Below are 15,031 nucleotides of genomic sequence, written 5' to 3'. Positions count from 1 at the left end.
ACAAGAGAAGCCACAGCAATAAGCCCACGCATCACAACGAAGAGTAGCCCCCGCTCACTGCAACTAGAGAAAGGCCCGCGTGCAGCAACGAAGACCCAGTGCAGCCAAAAATAAATTAATAAATAAATGTATTTAAAAAATTGAAGTATCTAATCAATTTCTGTAAAAGGTATTAAAAAATAAGAAGAAAGTTAATGCTCATTGTTGGTGAAGGTATATGGAAATAGGTACTCTAATACACTGCTAATGGGAGAGTGCACTGAAATAATCTTTCGGGAAAGCAATTTGATATCTGCCATAAGCTTTTAAAATAATTCTGCCCTTTGCATTGAGAATTCCACTTCTGGGAACTTAATGCTTTAAAAAAATATATTAATATTCTCCAAGTTGAATCAATTTTACTTCCTAAAAATCTCTTGAATTTGTCTACTTCTTTCTGTTTCCACCACAAACATAATCCAAGCTATCATCTTTCTCACATAAATCACTGCAACAATCTCCTAACTGATCTCCTTGCATCCGCTCTGCTCCTGGTCCGATTAGTTCAGCCTGCAATCAGATATTACTCAGTTTAAAATCCTTCAATGCATATAATATGCATAAAATAGATAACTAATAAGAACCTGTTGTATAAAAAATAAATTAAATAAAATTCAAAAATTCAAAAAAAAGTAAAAATAAAGCATTGCTAAATATATATATATATATATATATATATATACACACACACACACACACACACACACACGGCCCTAAATATAAAAAGATGCTCAACTTTACTCATACAAATAAAAAGTGCAAATTAAAACAACTCTGATATATTTTTTATCCGATCAGATTAGCAAAGATAATACTTTGTTTTGGTGAAATTGTTAAGAGATGGGCACTCCTAAATATTTGTTTTTATATTCAAAGATCATCTCTGGAAAGATACCAAAGAAATTGGTAATAATGTTTGCCTCTGGGACGGGGAACAGGGTAGGGGGAAGATTTTTTTTTTAATTCTGTATCCTTTTGTTCCTTTTGAATTTTGAACCATGTGAATGTGTTACCTTTTAAAAAAATTAATAAAATTTTAATTAATAAAAAATATAAATTGAAGTAAACAAACAGAAAAACCCTTCAATGGCATCCTATCACTCCTAGGATAAAGATCAAAGTCCATACCATGGCTTATGAGGCTCTGCTTGCCCTGGCCTCTAGCTTCCTCTCTAGTCATGTCTTATACTACTGCTTTCAGTGTTCATGCCACACTACCTTTCTTTCAGCTCCTCAAATAGACTATAATCCCTCCTGCCACAAGGCCTTTGCACAATACCTTTCACTTTGTCTGGAATAATCTCTCTCTCTGAAACACCAACCTGCCCTCAACTTCTTCCAATTAGTTAACTGCCAGCTCAGGCAGCACCTCCTCAATGAGGTCTTCCCTAACCCCAGTCAGGATCCTTGGCTATATTCTCTCACAGAACAGTATTCCTTTTCTTTCAGAGAATCCATTTCAGTTATAAACTACATATTCAACAATGTGATTATCTGATTAACAACTGCTCTCCTGCTAGAATTTAAATTGCACATGAGTAGTAACTTTGTGTTTTGTGCTCACTGTTGTAACCCAATACTAAACACAATGGCTGACACGCAGTAAAGGTACTCAACGAATAATGAATATTTATTGAATAAAGGGATGAAAAATTTAGCCATAAGGATGTTCATTCCCATGCTGTTTTAATAGGGGAAAAATTGGGTTTAGGCTAAATGATCAACAGTGGAGAATCATGTAAACAAGTTACAGTGAATGCATACAGCAAAATATAGCCATTCAGAAATATATGCAGTAACACAGAAACACATTAAGTGAAAAAAGCAGAGTACAAAACATTTTTTGTGGAAAAAAATGTTATGTGTGTATGAGTTTACACATGCGTACAAATGGATCTGGAAAGCAATACCCCCAAAGTGTTAACATCAGTAGCTGTGAATAGATGGAATCATTGATGATTTTTTATATTCTTTTTGCTTTCTTGTTTTCTGTAGTTCACATATAATAAGAAGAAAATTTAATTCATTTTGGGGGGAAAGGTAGACAATTTCAAGTAGATTTGCACAGCAAAGAATGGGGGGAAACTGTCAACATATAAGAAATCCAGGACAACACATTATATTATACAGGGTAGCTTTATATTATAGTTATTTCATCCAAGACTCAGCAAACTATTTTCTAGTCTCTTTTATTCAGTTTATTGAGTAAACAGTAACAGAAATAAAACTGTTCATATTGTACTGAAAACAGGACTACCTTCTTGAGCTGCTTTAAATACACTGGATTGCAAAAACATGAAATGCTGAAAGTATAGCTCTTAATGCTTTATTTTATACACACATACACTCACACATATGAGCTCTCATAACTGGTAGGGTATTTTTAAAAAGGGAATAAAGCTGTAATTTTAATATTCACTTTTCCAATTGAACTAATACTAAACAAATATAATTTGATGTGTTATAACACAAACTGCGACATTTCAACTACTTCCCCATTTCACAAGTTTCGTCTGTCTTATTTTTCTTGAGGGAATAATAGCAAAAAGGCCCTGTTTCCACATATCTTTAGAAACGCTCTCTCGTCAAAAACGTTCTACAACACACCCCAAAATTTCTTCAATAAGGACACAGAGAAGTTATGGCTAAGAGCAAAAAAATTATTCTAGTTGGCTTAATAGCGCATAAAATGTCACCACCTCATTTAACAAAATGGGTTCTAAAGTTGTGTAATCATGCATTATGAGTCCATTAGGCTGTAAAGTACATGTCTTTCAGTTATAGTTTGGATAAACGACAAAGTTTGAAAAATAACGTCTTTTTTAAAGAGCAGGCCAAATCAAGAGGCATTTCAGAGGCTGAGGCACATTTTTAAAGTATTTTAAACCAACTTATTTATTCCTGCTGCACAAGAGTAAAATAAAATTGAAGGCCTCAATACAGATCCTGAAAGATAATATACCCCCTTTCAAAATCATCACAGTTAATTCATACTGGACACCCAATGGTAATCCTGAAAGACAAAAGACTTATCTAAAGCTGAAAAGAGACCAGTCGCAGCTTAAGGCTGAATCAGATATCATCTTCACATCAACTCATCTTTCCATTTCAGGCTGAGCAATACAAATAGCATATACACCATTTTAAGATCACATTCTTAAAGAAAAGGTGAGAAATGTAGGAAATGATCAAGGAGGATGACAAGAAATTGAATTATTTGAAAACACACTATCTAAGGAGTAATTATATTATAGTATAGGGGGAAAAAACCCAATGATTTAAGAAAAGAAAGTTCTTTCTCAAGGGTCAAAATCCCTGAAGTAATCAACGGTTGATATCATAGTAGTTTTTCTTTAAGCCTTGCTTACACATAAACAGAAAATATGAAATTTTATGAAATTCTTTAACTTTTATAATTTTCACAGTACACAGAATTTAGAAGTTGTTTTTAAAACATAACTGTGATTACTACATCATGATAACAAAAGTTCGCTAAAATGAACACTATAGAAATATTAAAAAGCCTGTAAAAGTAGGAGTCAATCTACTTTCCTCCTCTGCTATCATATACAATGTGGCCTTCCTGCTGTAGCTAGATAGCCTCAAGTTCAAAACATGAAACTGATATTTTAAGCCCCATTACACTGTAAAACTACTACTACGTTAGTATGAGGAATAAAAGTTTTTAGAAAGGTCTCAACTATATACTGGAATTAGCTAGCCATAATAAAGGAAAGCAATTAGATTCAGAATAAAAACACAAGAGTAACAAAAGAAGGAATTCAAATTGGCTCACTAAGATCTTTGAATGATAACAAAATTGTACTGAATTTTTTCCCCCTAGAAATGAGTTTGGAAGAAAAGGTTTGGAGACATCAGAGAGCTATCAAAGAAGAGATGAAAGTAAGTGAAAACAAGCTGGACAAAAAGAAAACAGCAGGTACCAGAGAAGAAACTTGCTTGATACTAGAAACAATCCTCAATAAATATTTATTCAATTAATGAATTAACTATTCTTAAGCACATGAGGACAAGTTCCAGGAGGAACACCTAAATGCTCGATTTATTAAGCCATCACAACTTTTCAAGGATTTTTAAATATTTATTTATTTGGTATTAATATATAGCTTAATAAGCTTTATGAGGCTGGGCAGGTAAGAAAAAATAATGAAAGGAATATCTACTTGTACACAGGGAGCTGAAACAGCACAGTAGGCCAAAAACAAACATGAAAGTAACACTGGAAGTACCTGACCCAATAGTGTATAACTGGAAAGCCACAAACTGTACTGCTTATATGCAGCACTGCTCAATTTAACAGCATGACCTGAGGGAAAGATGCAGTTGCTCATAGTCATAAGTACTCTAAGTGAATACCTATAGCTAATAACCATGTGGACAGGGCACAAAAAGGACAAGTAAAAAATTAAAACACACCTGGAGCAGCTCACCTGGTAGAATTCTCAGATATTACAGATAACTGTATATTGATAAACTGAATGCATTTTGCTTCTCAAGTCAGTGATTTCATATTTCTCACCAGAAAAGGCTGTTTAGCACTGAAGCAAGAACAATTTTTTCTACCAAAAGTCCACTCATTTCAAGGGAGTGGAGCCCACTGGGCTTCGATAGGAAAATGAAAGAGTAAGAAAAAAAAGATTTTTGATAAAGGTAGCAGAATCACCTTTTCTTGCAAGGTGAATTTATATAAGAATTCTGGTTTTAGAGACATTCTAAATTTCACTAGCAAGAAATGTTCTAACTCACAGAATCAAGGGATTGGTTTAGAAGGAAACTACTTGGGGGCAAAACTTATGGAGAGGAAGAAAATAAATATACCAAAAAATTTTGGATGCTATTTGTTTTGTATAAATGTGGGCTATAGGCTGAATGTTTTCTCTCTAAAGAACTAATTTAGCAGAGACTTTGGAAATGCCCACAATTTCAAGGATACGCAAGCCATCCAAAGAACTGTCTCTTCAATCCAAGCTAAAGATAACTAACTGCAATTAAAGGAATAATTTTAACCACTACTTCAATACTGTTAGGGATAACAGTGGCTTGATAAAAGCTAGGTCAAAAGATAAGAAATCTGAGTAGATATCTAATGGAAAAATCTAGAAAGTAAGTGAAAATCTTTTCCCACATTATTGGGGATATAAGCATATGAGTTTATGGGTGGGAGAGGAAAGATATATTAATTGTCAGGAAAAGCTTTGCAATTATTGTTGCTTTCTCTATACCTCGAAGTTTGTTTTCTAAGCTCTGTTGGTCTGAAACTGCAATGAAGAGCTTATCTGGCAGTGAAAAGGCCCTAGGAAAAAAATGGCTTATTCTATATATGAGATGGATTTGAACCCAACAATCAATTTAATAATTTATAATTTAAAAAACTACCAAGTTGACTGATATTTGCATTGGCCACTCAGTGAATTCTCTATCTCAAAGGGAAGTCAATTTGAGAAATCGAATAAAGATCATAAGGCTGCTTGATGATGGATGTAATCAGAGCTGAAAAATGGCCTCTCCATGTCATACAGGTATTCTTGTCCACTGGTCTGTGTGTCCACTCATTTTAACAAACCTGGAGGCTTATTATTCCATTTTCTCTCCAATCCTCCATTTTTTAATACTCTAAGTTGCTGTTTCACTTCTTTGATTATATGAATATTTATATCAAAGCCTCTGATTGCTCTAGTAAATGCTAATCTCTCTTTCAATACTACTAGCTTCTGGCAATATCTAATCAATAAGGATATGTTTCTAACATTAAAAAAAGAACATGTCAAGCAAAGTCCAGGAAGCAGTCCTTATATTAAGCTCTGCATTATTCGTGTTTTTATTATGAGCACAGGATTACCTAAATTTACTAACAGATGCTTCTCCCAAAGAGGCACATAATAAAGTTTAAATGCAGGAGCAAAGTTCCAAAATCCTTTAAAAATCTGAAGATTCTATTATAAAACAAGTAAGACTTTAATTCATCTATTTTAACAACAGGAGCTTCCAAATATTGAAACTGCCACTCTTTTTTCACAACCCCTTTACTATAGCCACATTGGATAAACAAATGATTTAAATACCTTCTGAGTAGCATTATTAATGCTTAAGAACATACAAGTAGAAATGCATAGAAAGTGAAGTGGTAAAAGTTCCAGTTGGTTATAAGGTAAAATCTATAACTTGTCAGAGTGATAAAACTTCTACATGGTAGTTTAGATATTCTGCCATCTAAACTGTTAAGTTTCTCAACAGCAGGGACTGTGTCTTGCTCATTACTGTATCTCCATTTACTTAACATAGAGTTATGCACAACGCAGGTATTCAATAATACATACTTTTAAAATGAATGGACAACAGCAGAGTATAGGACTTAACAATCTCACATTACAGTAACAGCAGCTAATATTTACTGCCTACTGTGTGACAGGCACTATTCAAGAGCTTTGCATGGTGTGAGGAGTTAACTCATTCAAATCCCCTTTGCTATGATTATCAGCCCCATTTTAAAGATGAAGAAACTGATACATACAGAGATTAAGTATCTTGCTCATGGTCATTCCAGTAGGAAATGATGGAGCCAAGATTCAAATCTAGGCAGTCTGGCCCCAGAGCTCAGGCTTTTAACTTCAACTCCATATTGCCTCTTTTCTGGTGTAGCCTTCATGCTCTATTATCCTATGATTCTTTTTAGCTAATGAGGCTAAAGTAACACAAAGATGGCAGGGAACAAACGATAAAGAAGAGATCAAATATAAAGATTTACAATGATTTTTGCTTTGTTTTTATTTTACTGGAGAATAAAGAATCTAACTTGAAGTTTATATTGCTTGAGTCTAAGACTGCTTTTCCTGTATTAGTCAACATATTTTTGGTCTGTTTAGAGCATTACTTATAAACTATCCTTAAGAGGCCTTCGTGACAGTCCTGAAAGCTGACAAATATCATGCTAACGATATATCATGCCATATCCATATATCCATAATATATGGATAAACAAATTTCAGTATTTGTATTAATTTTTTAAAATTCTATTTTATAATACTTTGTTGTTTCTAAAGATAACCAGGACAAATGTTAATATGTAAAAATGGGATAGAAACATGAATGTCATGTGTTTTGAGTTCTGTGAAAGAAGCTACATGGGGGATTAAAGAAACAGGGAGAAAAGCACTGGAAAGGTTTTCTTACCAATCACCTCGCACCAATAAAATAAAATTTATTTATCTCTCTACAATTTAGAGAGCACTTTTACATAAAATTTGTTCACTTGCCAATAAACCTGAAAATATCATTTCTACTTAGAGATACCATGCATATACTGGTTGCGTGAAGTTAGAGGAAGATAATAAAGGCAAGCTTAGAGAAAGAGGACCAGATGGAGAATTGTATAACAGTATTCCAATGACAGTTTCACTCACTTAGAAAAAGTGTAGTGCAATTAAATCTTTTGATTTCAGTGGCCCTACTGTTTAGCTTGTCTGTATAATGATAATGATAAAGAATATGGATAATTAAATAAATGGATCAGGTAAATGGAGGATTTACCATGAAGCTAGGGGACATTCTAGAATCTTTTTAAACCAAGAGTATAGAAGGGAAAACATTAACCTTAACACATACACATTACTTGTAAGAGCTAAATGTAATTTATCTATATATAATGCTAGATTATATAACAAATAACCACAACCAATGCTATTTAAAATAAAGAACTAAAATATTTAGGTTGGTAACTAACTTTTCTTCTTTTTTAGTCAATCACGATATTTTTTGTCTTAAGCTTGAGAAAATCTCATCTATATAACCATGGTCAATTCATATGGTTTTGTATTAGAAAACCTGCAGTTACATGAGTCAATCAAAATATTCTGTAATATAACAATCTTTACTATATCTATCTTCCAATCAGCTATAAGAATTTCCAGGTACTTGTTATTGTCTCTTACCCCTTCTTTCGGGTCTGTGTGGAGTCCTCCTCCTGCGTGACCATGCCAACATGTCCTCTTTTCTATCAGTGGCCATACCTGAAGAACCTAGTTGAAGATGATACCAAGCCATCCATTAGCTATTCAAGAATTTCAGATCTTTAAAAATCTGATCTAATGAATGTCCCCCCCCAACAAATTCAGAGGCGTACCTTTGAGCCTAGAATAGCTAAGTAAAACACCTTCATAATAAACTTACAGATACATTTATACAAAGAATATTGAGATATAACAAATTACTCATACAGAAGTTACTTTCTCTAAATAGTTTTTGAAATTAATGTTTAAAAGATTTAACTTGTAATATACTTCTATTTGACTTATACCAGCTTTCTTACCGTCATTTGCTACTAAGGTACTGTGTAGCCCGTAACTCTATCATTGGCAAGTATATAATACAGTTAATTAATTCTATCCCACTTGCTTTCCATGTGTATAACATTTTTGCTTTACAATTTAATATAGTTGATCTTACATAACTGATTCTTTTTCTTATTATTCTGGCTTACAAATATATATATTTAGAAACAAAGTACAATTTACTTCTTCACAGTCTATCTTATGCTAGAGTAATCTGCATACATGTTTTGTCTTTACTACTATATGGTAAATTCTTAAGATTAGGGACAGTCTCTTTTATCCTTGTATCTCCCATGGCCCATACCACAGTGTATTATACATGGGCTTGTTGAATTAGCTTATAAAACAAAGCTATCTATAAATTTCCCAACGAGTCTTGAAAATATGCAAATATCTTGCCTATTATAATTTTTTAAAGGCCCTAGATTACTGCTCAGGTTAGAAAAATATAAAAAGTAAATCATTTGAGAAAATATAATAGTTGAAAAGATAGCAAAGATTAGGCTTAAAATTTAGGCTTACTAATTTTAAAGTGTTTCCTCAAAAAATTACTTAACTACATGGATATAATAATGCTTCTTCAGTAGCCATAATAATCCATAATTAATGAACAAGGGCATAGTTTTTTACAAACACAAACGTGTATCAATACCGAATCCTAAGAGTTATCAGCTCTGGACCAAGCTATGAAAATGGAATTACAGAAAGCATAAGTGCCTTCTTGTTCTCACCAGTTGAGACCGAAAAACATAATTGCCATAAATGGGTTACTGATTTTTGGATCAACAATCTTAAAGCATGTTGAAAGGGAAAACATCGAAAGGTAATATTTAGTGTGACAATGTCACTTTGTGACATTTTTTCCCTCTAAAAGACTGAGCAATGTTACATCAAGGGGTCTAGTAAATAACACACAAGATAATGAGGTCTTCAAAACAGCAAAAGATTAAAATATAAATATACAGTGGTGTTATAAACAATGAGAAGATGGAGCACCTTAACTTAAAACTTTAATTAAATAATGGAAAATCTAATTCATTTCTACAGCTTCTGCATAAATTAGAACAATGCTTTGTACCTTAATGGCAAATAATTGTTAATCAAAAAGAAAAAATAAAGGAAGTACTCGACTTAGACTGTCTTCTAATTTTCTAGCCTTTCTATCTTGGAGATTTATTTGTCTCATTTTAAAGCACTGAGAATTTTTAAAGGCGTCTTTCACTTACATTAGCAATGAAAAATAATCCTCATCAACATGTAAACTCACATGACTTTACCCCACAGGCTCTAATAAGCTTACAGTCCCTTGATATTCTGATATTTGAACATCTTCTAAGGTAAAGAAACTTTAATCACTTGAAAAATGTACAGCATTCCATATATCACATACAAATTACCAGGATAAATTTAAGCATAAACAAGCTGCCATTACATTTATAAAAGCTTTCTAAAAACATTACTCTAGTTGGCATTGATCTCAAGAGATTCAGACAGATTTCTTCAGGAGTAGAAAAATATCAAGATTTCTTTCTCCATTTCCAGTAGCAAAAACATATCTTCTTATTCATCTTGCCAGTACTTAGAAAAAAAACAAAAAGGGAAATTATTTGGAAAATATAAAATATGTAGTATAAACTGGAAAATGCTCCAAGGGCTTACACCTTTCTCCTAGTTATATGTAGAAGTGTCTGCTTCATCTTACCCTTGTAGCGTCTAATAACTGTCTTGAATTGCCTTTTCCTAGTCTCTGCCATGTGGTATGTCTTAACGACTCTGAGATCTGCAGAAGAGAAGAAAAAAGAGGGAAGAAGTTTCAGAGTGGACAGTTAATGTTCATAGATTTATTGTCCATAAACATACATAAAAGTAAAACCATAGCCAATATTAGAAAGATGGTTATGTTTCTAATACATACCTAAAAAGGTAAAAATTAAATGTGTGGTCCAGATATAAAGTAAATTATATTACCCATTAAAAGTGTCAAATTGTACTTTCTTTCTGCCCTCTTTCTCTCTAGGTTTCTCTTTGTTTCTGAAGGCCTCCTATGAAGTTTTTAACCCCACTGCTTTCTTAAATGGCTTCTATGCTCTTTTCAAACACTCCTCTCTTTACTGTATTTTATTATGTTCTACCTTGTGTGTGCTCCCTCTTTAGTCTTAATGTGAATGCTAAATTTAGACACTGGTCACAAGATCACTTTTGCCAAGGTTTGTAACCAGGTGATGGATTCTTGGGCGAATTTTTTGTCTTGATAATATTCCAGAAGTGGAGTTGAAAGAAAGCAGAATAAAAAATAGACATCTGTAGAATGGACACACATCGTTCTAAAATGCACCATCAATTTAGTGAAGAAAAATTTGCTTCTTAGGTCAAGAATCTCTCAAAAGGCAGGTAGTACTTAGGTTTTTGCTAAGCTATACATGAGTTGTACAAATGGATTAATGTCATTATATAAAAGTCAATGTTGTATCCTGCAAAAGAGCAAAAATTAAATCAACCAAAAAACAACCTGCATACACACAAAAAAGCTAACCAAATTACTGAGAAAATTAACTCAGTTGTTTTCTAGAATGTAATGAATGGTAGCGGTTTCTTTTTACGTATACTTGTAAATACATAAGGCATTCCCTCAATTATAAAAATTTCAAAAATACTAATAGCTATTTGCACACTGTCTTGCCAAATCCAACCTCCTACAACATGCCATGTACCCTCAAACCTCTATAAGCCTTCTACTGTCAATGATACCTTTCTGGTGCTTAACTCAATTGTTTCCCTCACTGCCTTTCACCCTACTCAGACCTCATACAAGCTTTACTCCCTCATTTTCCTATTTTTCATAAGCCCCCAGTTCAAGTAACTATATTTCAAGCAAGATCTCGCATATGTCTGCACATGCATATGCAATTTAATCTTCTTTGCCTTTCAAAATTTACCCAGTTATCTCACAATGACTATCCACCTGCTTTATTCTCTCTCGAAACGTTGCCTATATATGGCCAATAGGTAAAAGATAAATGTTGGTGACACACTTAACAGCAAAAACATACTTTCTAAAATGATATTGGTCAAAAAAAGGTAATTTATCAAAAAATCTAAGCCCTTGAAAGTACCCATAAAACCCCTTCAAAATTTCTAGCTAGCTCTTTATCCTTCTCTAATCAAACCATGTTTCCCTTATGCATCAGGATTCAAGGTAAATAATTTTTAAATGTTCACATTCAAACTGAACTTCTATTACTAAGATAGCATTGTAAAATTATGAACTATATCAAGCATATAAAAAGTTCAGGAAACAATATAATGAACACAATATGTATTCGCTACCCCACCTAAGAAATAACAGATAAAAAGAAAGCCCCTGACATGCTCCTCTACAATGCCATCTCCTTCCTGTTCCCCAGAGAAAATCAGCATTGATTATTTAAAACATCTTTCATTGCAAAAGCAAAAACAAAAACAACAGGCACATAATGTGTTAATTCCTTTTGAGGGCTAGTCCCACCACTAATTAAATATTGTTTCTATGGAAAAAAATGTTCTGACTTCTAAACAACAGACTTACAAACACTTCTGAAACACAATATATTTGTAAGTTAGGGATTAACTCTACTTTTTAAAACTCTGAAGGGGTTTATAGCAAAAACAACAACAACAAAAACTTAAATGGAGGAGGGCAACAATGGAAAACAAGATGATTAATTCTTTGAAACTTGATTTGAAAATTAGAGGGCTGGCCTAGATGCTCTCTAAGGTCCCTTTCAACTCTAAAATTCTGTGATTTTTATGGAATGAAATGAAAATGCTGCAGTTATTAATTGGATTTTAAAAATCTTAATTGAGAAGCTTGTGTTTATTTCTTCAATAAATCTAGCCACTGAATTTATTTATAACACCATCCCTCCAAAGACACACACAGAAATAAAACATATATTACTGAAAATAACAGACATGACTACTGTTCAGATACCATACAAATGCAGTATTCTGAAAATGACAATCTGCCAGTCCATTTGAAAAGGCATGTAAGTTAAAACACTGGAGAGTCATTTTATTTATTTTTTTATTTTATTTTATTTTTTAACATCTTTATTGGGGTATAATTGCTTTACAATGGTGTGTTTATTTCTGCTTTATAACAAAGTGAATCAGTTATACATATACATATGTTCCCATATCTCTTCCCTCTTGCGTCTCCCTCCCTCCCACCCTCCCTATCCCACCCCTCCAGGCGGTCAGAGAACACCGAGCCGATATCCCTGTGCCATGCGGCTGCTTCCCACTAGCTATCTACCTTACACTAACAAACGTAAGAGAGTCATTTTATTTTACCTAAAAAAAGAAGAAATTCTGGAAGAACCTAAAAGTCATCTGTGGCATCCAAGCATAATAATGTATGCTCTTATCTAGAACAGAACTATCTGTCCACTAATTAATAAAAATATTAATCCTCGATAGACAATTGCATAGGCGCAATATCTTGCTCTGTGTAAACATTCAATTATTATTTACAAAAATTTTATCAGCACTAAAACCATCAATCTAGCAGACAGAACTACCTCCACGTAAATGAGACTAAGATTCAAGCATCGAAGGCTAATAAAATCAAAACCTATTCCATTACAATTGCATTTTTCCTTTAAGGTAAAAATTCAATTTTACTAAAAATAATCCTATTAAATAACTCTTTAGTGGTTATTAAATATGATTGCATCCTTTTTTAGAATAGTTAGCTTTCATAATACAAGTTATGTTCAGTGTTTATAACACTTGAAGAATTACCTAATAATAAACAGAGATTAAAGAGCAATTTATAAATTGTCAACCCATCAGGGATTTTGGAGTCAATTATATATTCTGCATTCCTGAGGCTTTGGAAACAGAACTAAGTTTACAATTATCAATCCATGTTGCATGTAATGCTTAACAGTATCAAACAGTCATGCATGAATATTGTTATCATCTGATCATTATAAACCTAAAACATTTAAAATTAAGCTCTTGATACATTTTTGAAGAGAAACTTATAATTTAAAATTACATTTAACTTACTTTAAAAGTTTAAAAGTCTGAAATAAATGTTATTTAAACTTGGTTTTCTTCCCAACTTCTTATAAACTAGCTGTAGGGGGAGGGGTATGGAGAAAAGAAGAGGAAGTAATGGGCGAGGTGTGTGGGGGACCTCAGGGGTAAGAGGGGGAGAGGGAGAGGAGAGAAAATGTTAGACTGACTTCTTAGATTTTGTAATTATATTTCTCAACTGTAAGTTGAAGGATAAAAGGATTTCCTTCATTGTGTTAGATATTCAATAAATGTGTGTTGAATGAATGAATAAATGAACAAATAGCTTAAGGATCTTGGGCAGCTCGCATCACCTAAGTATTCATTCATTAAATCACAAAACCATCAGGTTGAACTATATTGCTAAAAAATTTGATGCCTCCAGAACAAGGATTGGCTATTTTTTTTCTCTAAAGGGCCAGAAAGCAAATATTTTAGAGTTTGCAAGCATATAATCTGTGTCACAACTACTCAACTCTGTCACTGTGGCACAAAAACAGCCACAGCTGTTTTTGTGCCACACAAATGAATGAGTGTGGCTGTGCTTAAATAAAACTTTATTTACAGAGCTTCCCTGGTGGCACAGTGGTTGAGAGTCCGCCTGCCGATGCAGGGGACACAGGTTCGTGCCCCGGTCTGGGAAGATCCCACATGCCCTGGAGTGGCTAGGCCTGTGAGCCATGGCCGCTGAGCCTGCGCGTCTGGAGCCTGTGCTCCGCAACGGGAGAGGCCACAACAGTGAGAGGTCCACGTACGGCAAAACAAAACAAAACAAAACAAAAACAAAAACAAAAAACTTATTTTACAGACACCGAAATTTGAATTTCATATTGTCATCTGTCACAAAAAAATTATTCTTCTTTTGATTGTTTTCCCAACCATTAACAAATGTAAAAAAAATTCTTAGCACAGAGGCCTTGCAAACATAGGTGGCATACTGAATTTGGCTCAATGGCCATAGACTGCTGATTCCTGCTCTAGATGATTTCTAAAATTCCCTACAGCCACCTCCTGCTCTGGATGATTTCTAAAATCCCTGCAGCCTCTAAGGATTCTGAGAACGCCATAGCAAAACAAAAGAAAACACCTCCACAAAAAAATCACCACCACCACTATCACAGAAAATCAACTCATGAACAAAAATTATCCACAGAAGCCCCCTCCTCCTAAACCAGTTTTCCTTTTATCTACCAAATTTTTACATCTCTGAGGGCATAACACCAGCAGCAAGGCCTATTTAGCAGTTTGCGCAAAAACTCTTCATAGTTTTTGTTTGTTTAGGCAACTTCTGTGAAGAAAGTTTAGACCTTGTTCCCCATTCATATAAGAAACTCATTTATCATCACATTTCTGTCATCATGAAACCTGTGCTCTGCTTCATATGTTTCATCTAAACAGTGTGAAATTCCATGCTGTTTACTAATAAAGTAACAAAGAGTTACAAGGCATTTGCCAAATTCAGGGCAATAAAAACTAATGACAATGTTAAAAAGTATTAAAAAAGAAAGGAGGTGGATGGACCTAGAGTCTGTCATACAGAGTGAAGTAAGTCAGAAAGAGAAAGACAAATACCGTATGCTAAC

General features: G+C 33.6%; 1 protein-coding gene across 4 annotated transcripts in view; it reads right to left on the bottom strand.

Annotated features, from left to right (window-relative positions):
• ABCB7 (ATP binding cassette subfamily B member 7) overlaps positions 1-15,031 on the bottom strand; it is a 145,596-nt gene that overhangs the window by 81,584 nt on the left and 48,981 nt on the right. For all 4 annotated transcript variants that reach the window (XM_060136850.1, XM_060136851.1, XM_060136852.1 and 1 more), the window contains exons 2-3: positions 10,090-10,167; positions 7,989-8,075 (exon numbers count right to left, since the gene is read on the bottom strand). In XM_060136850.1, the coding sequence (XP_059992833.1) occupies positions 7,989-8,075; positions 10,090-10,167 (165 nt within the window). The remainder of the gene's footprint in view (positions 1-7,988; positions 8,076-10,089; positions 10,168-15,031) is intronic.

This window comes from Lagenorhynchus albirostris, chromosome X (genome assembly GCF_949774975.1).
Source record: "Lagenorhynchus albirostris chromosome X, mLagAlb1.1, whole genome shotgun sequence".
NCBI classification, from domain to species: Eukaryota; Metazoa; Chordata; class Mammalia; order Artiodactyla; family Delphinidae; genus Lagenorhynchus; species Lagenorhynchus albirostris.
This window is presented reverse-complemented; position numbering and strand designations above follow the sequence as displayed.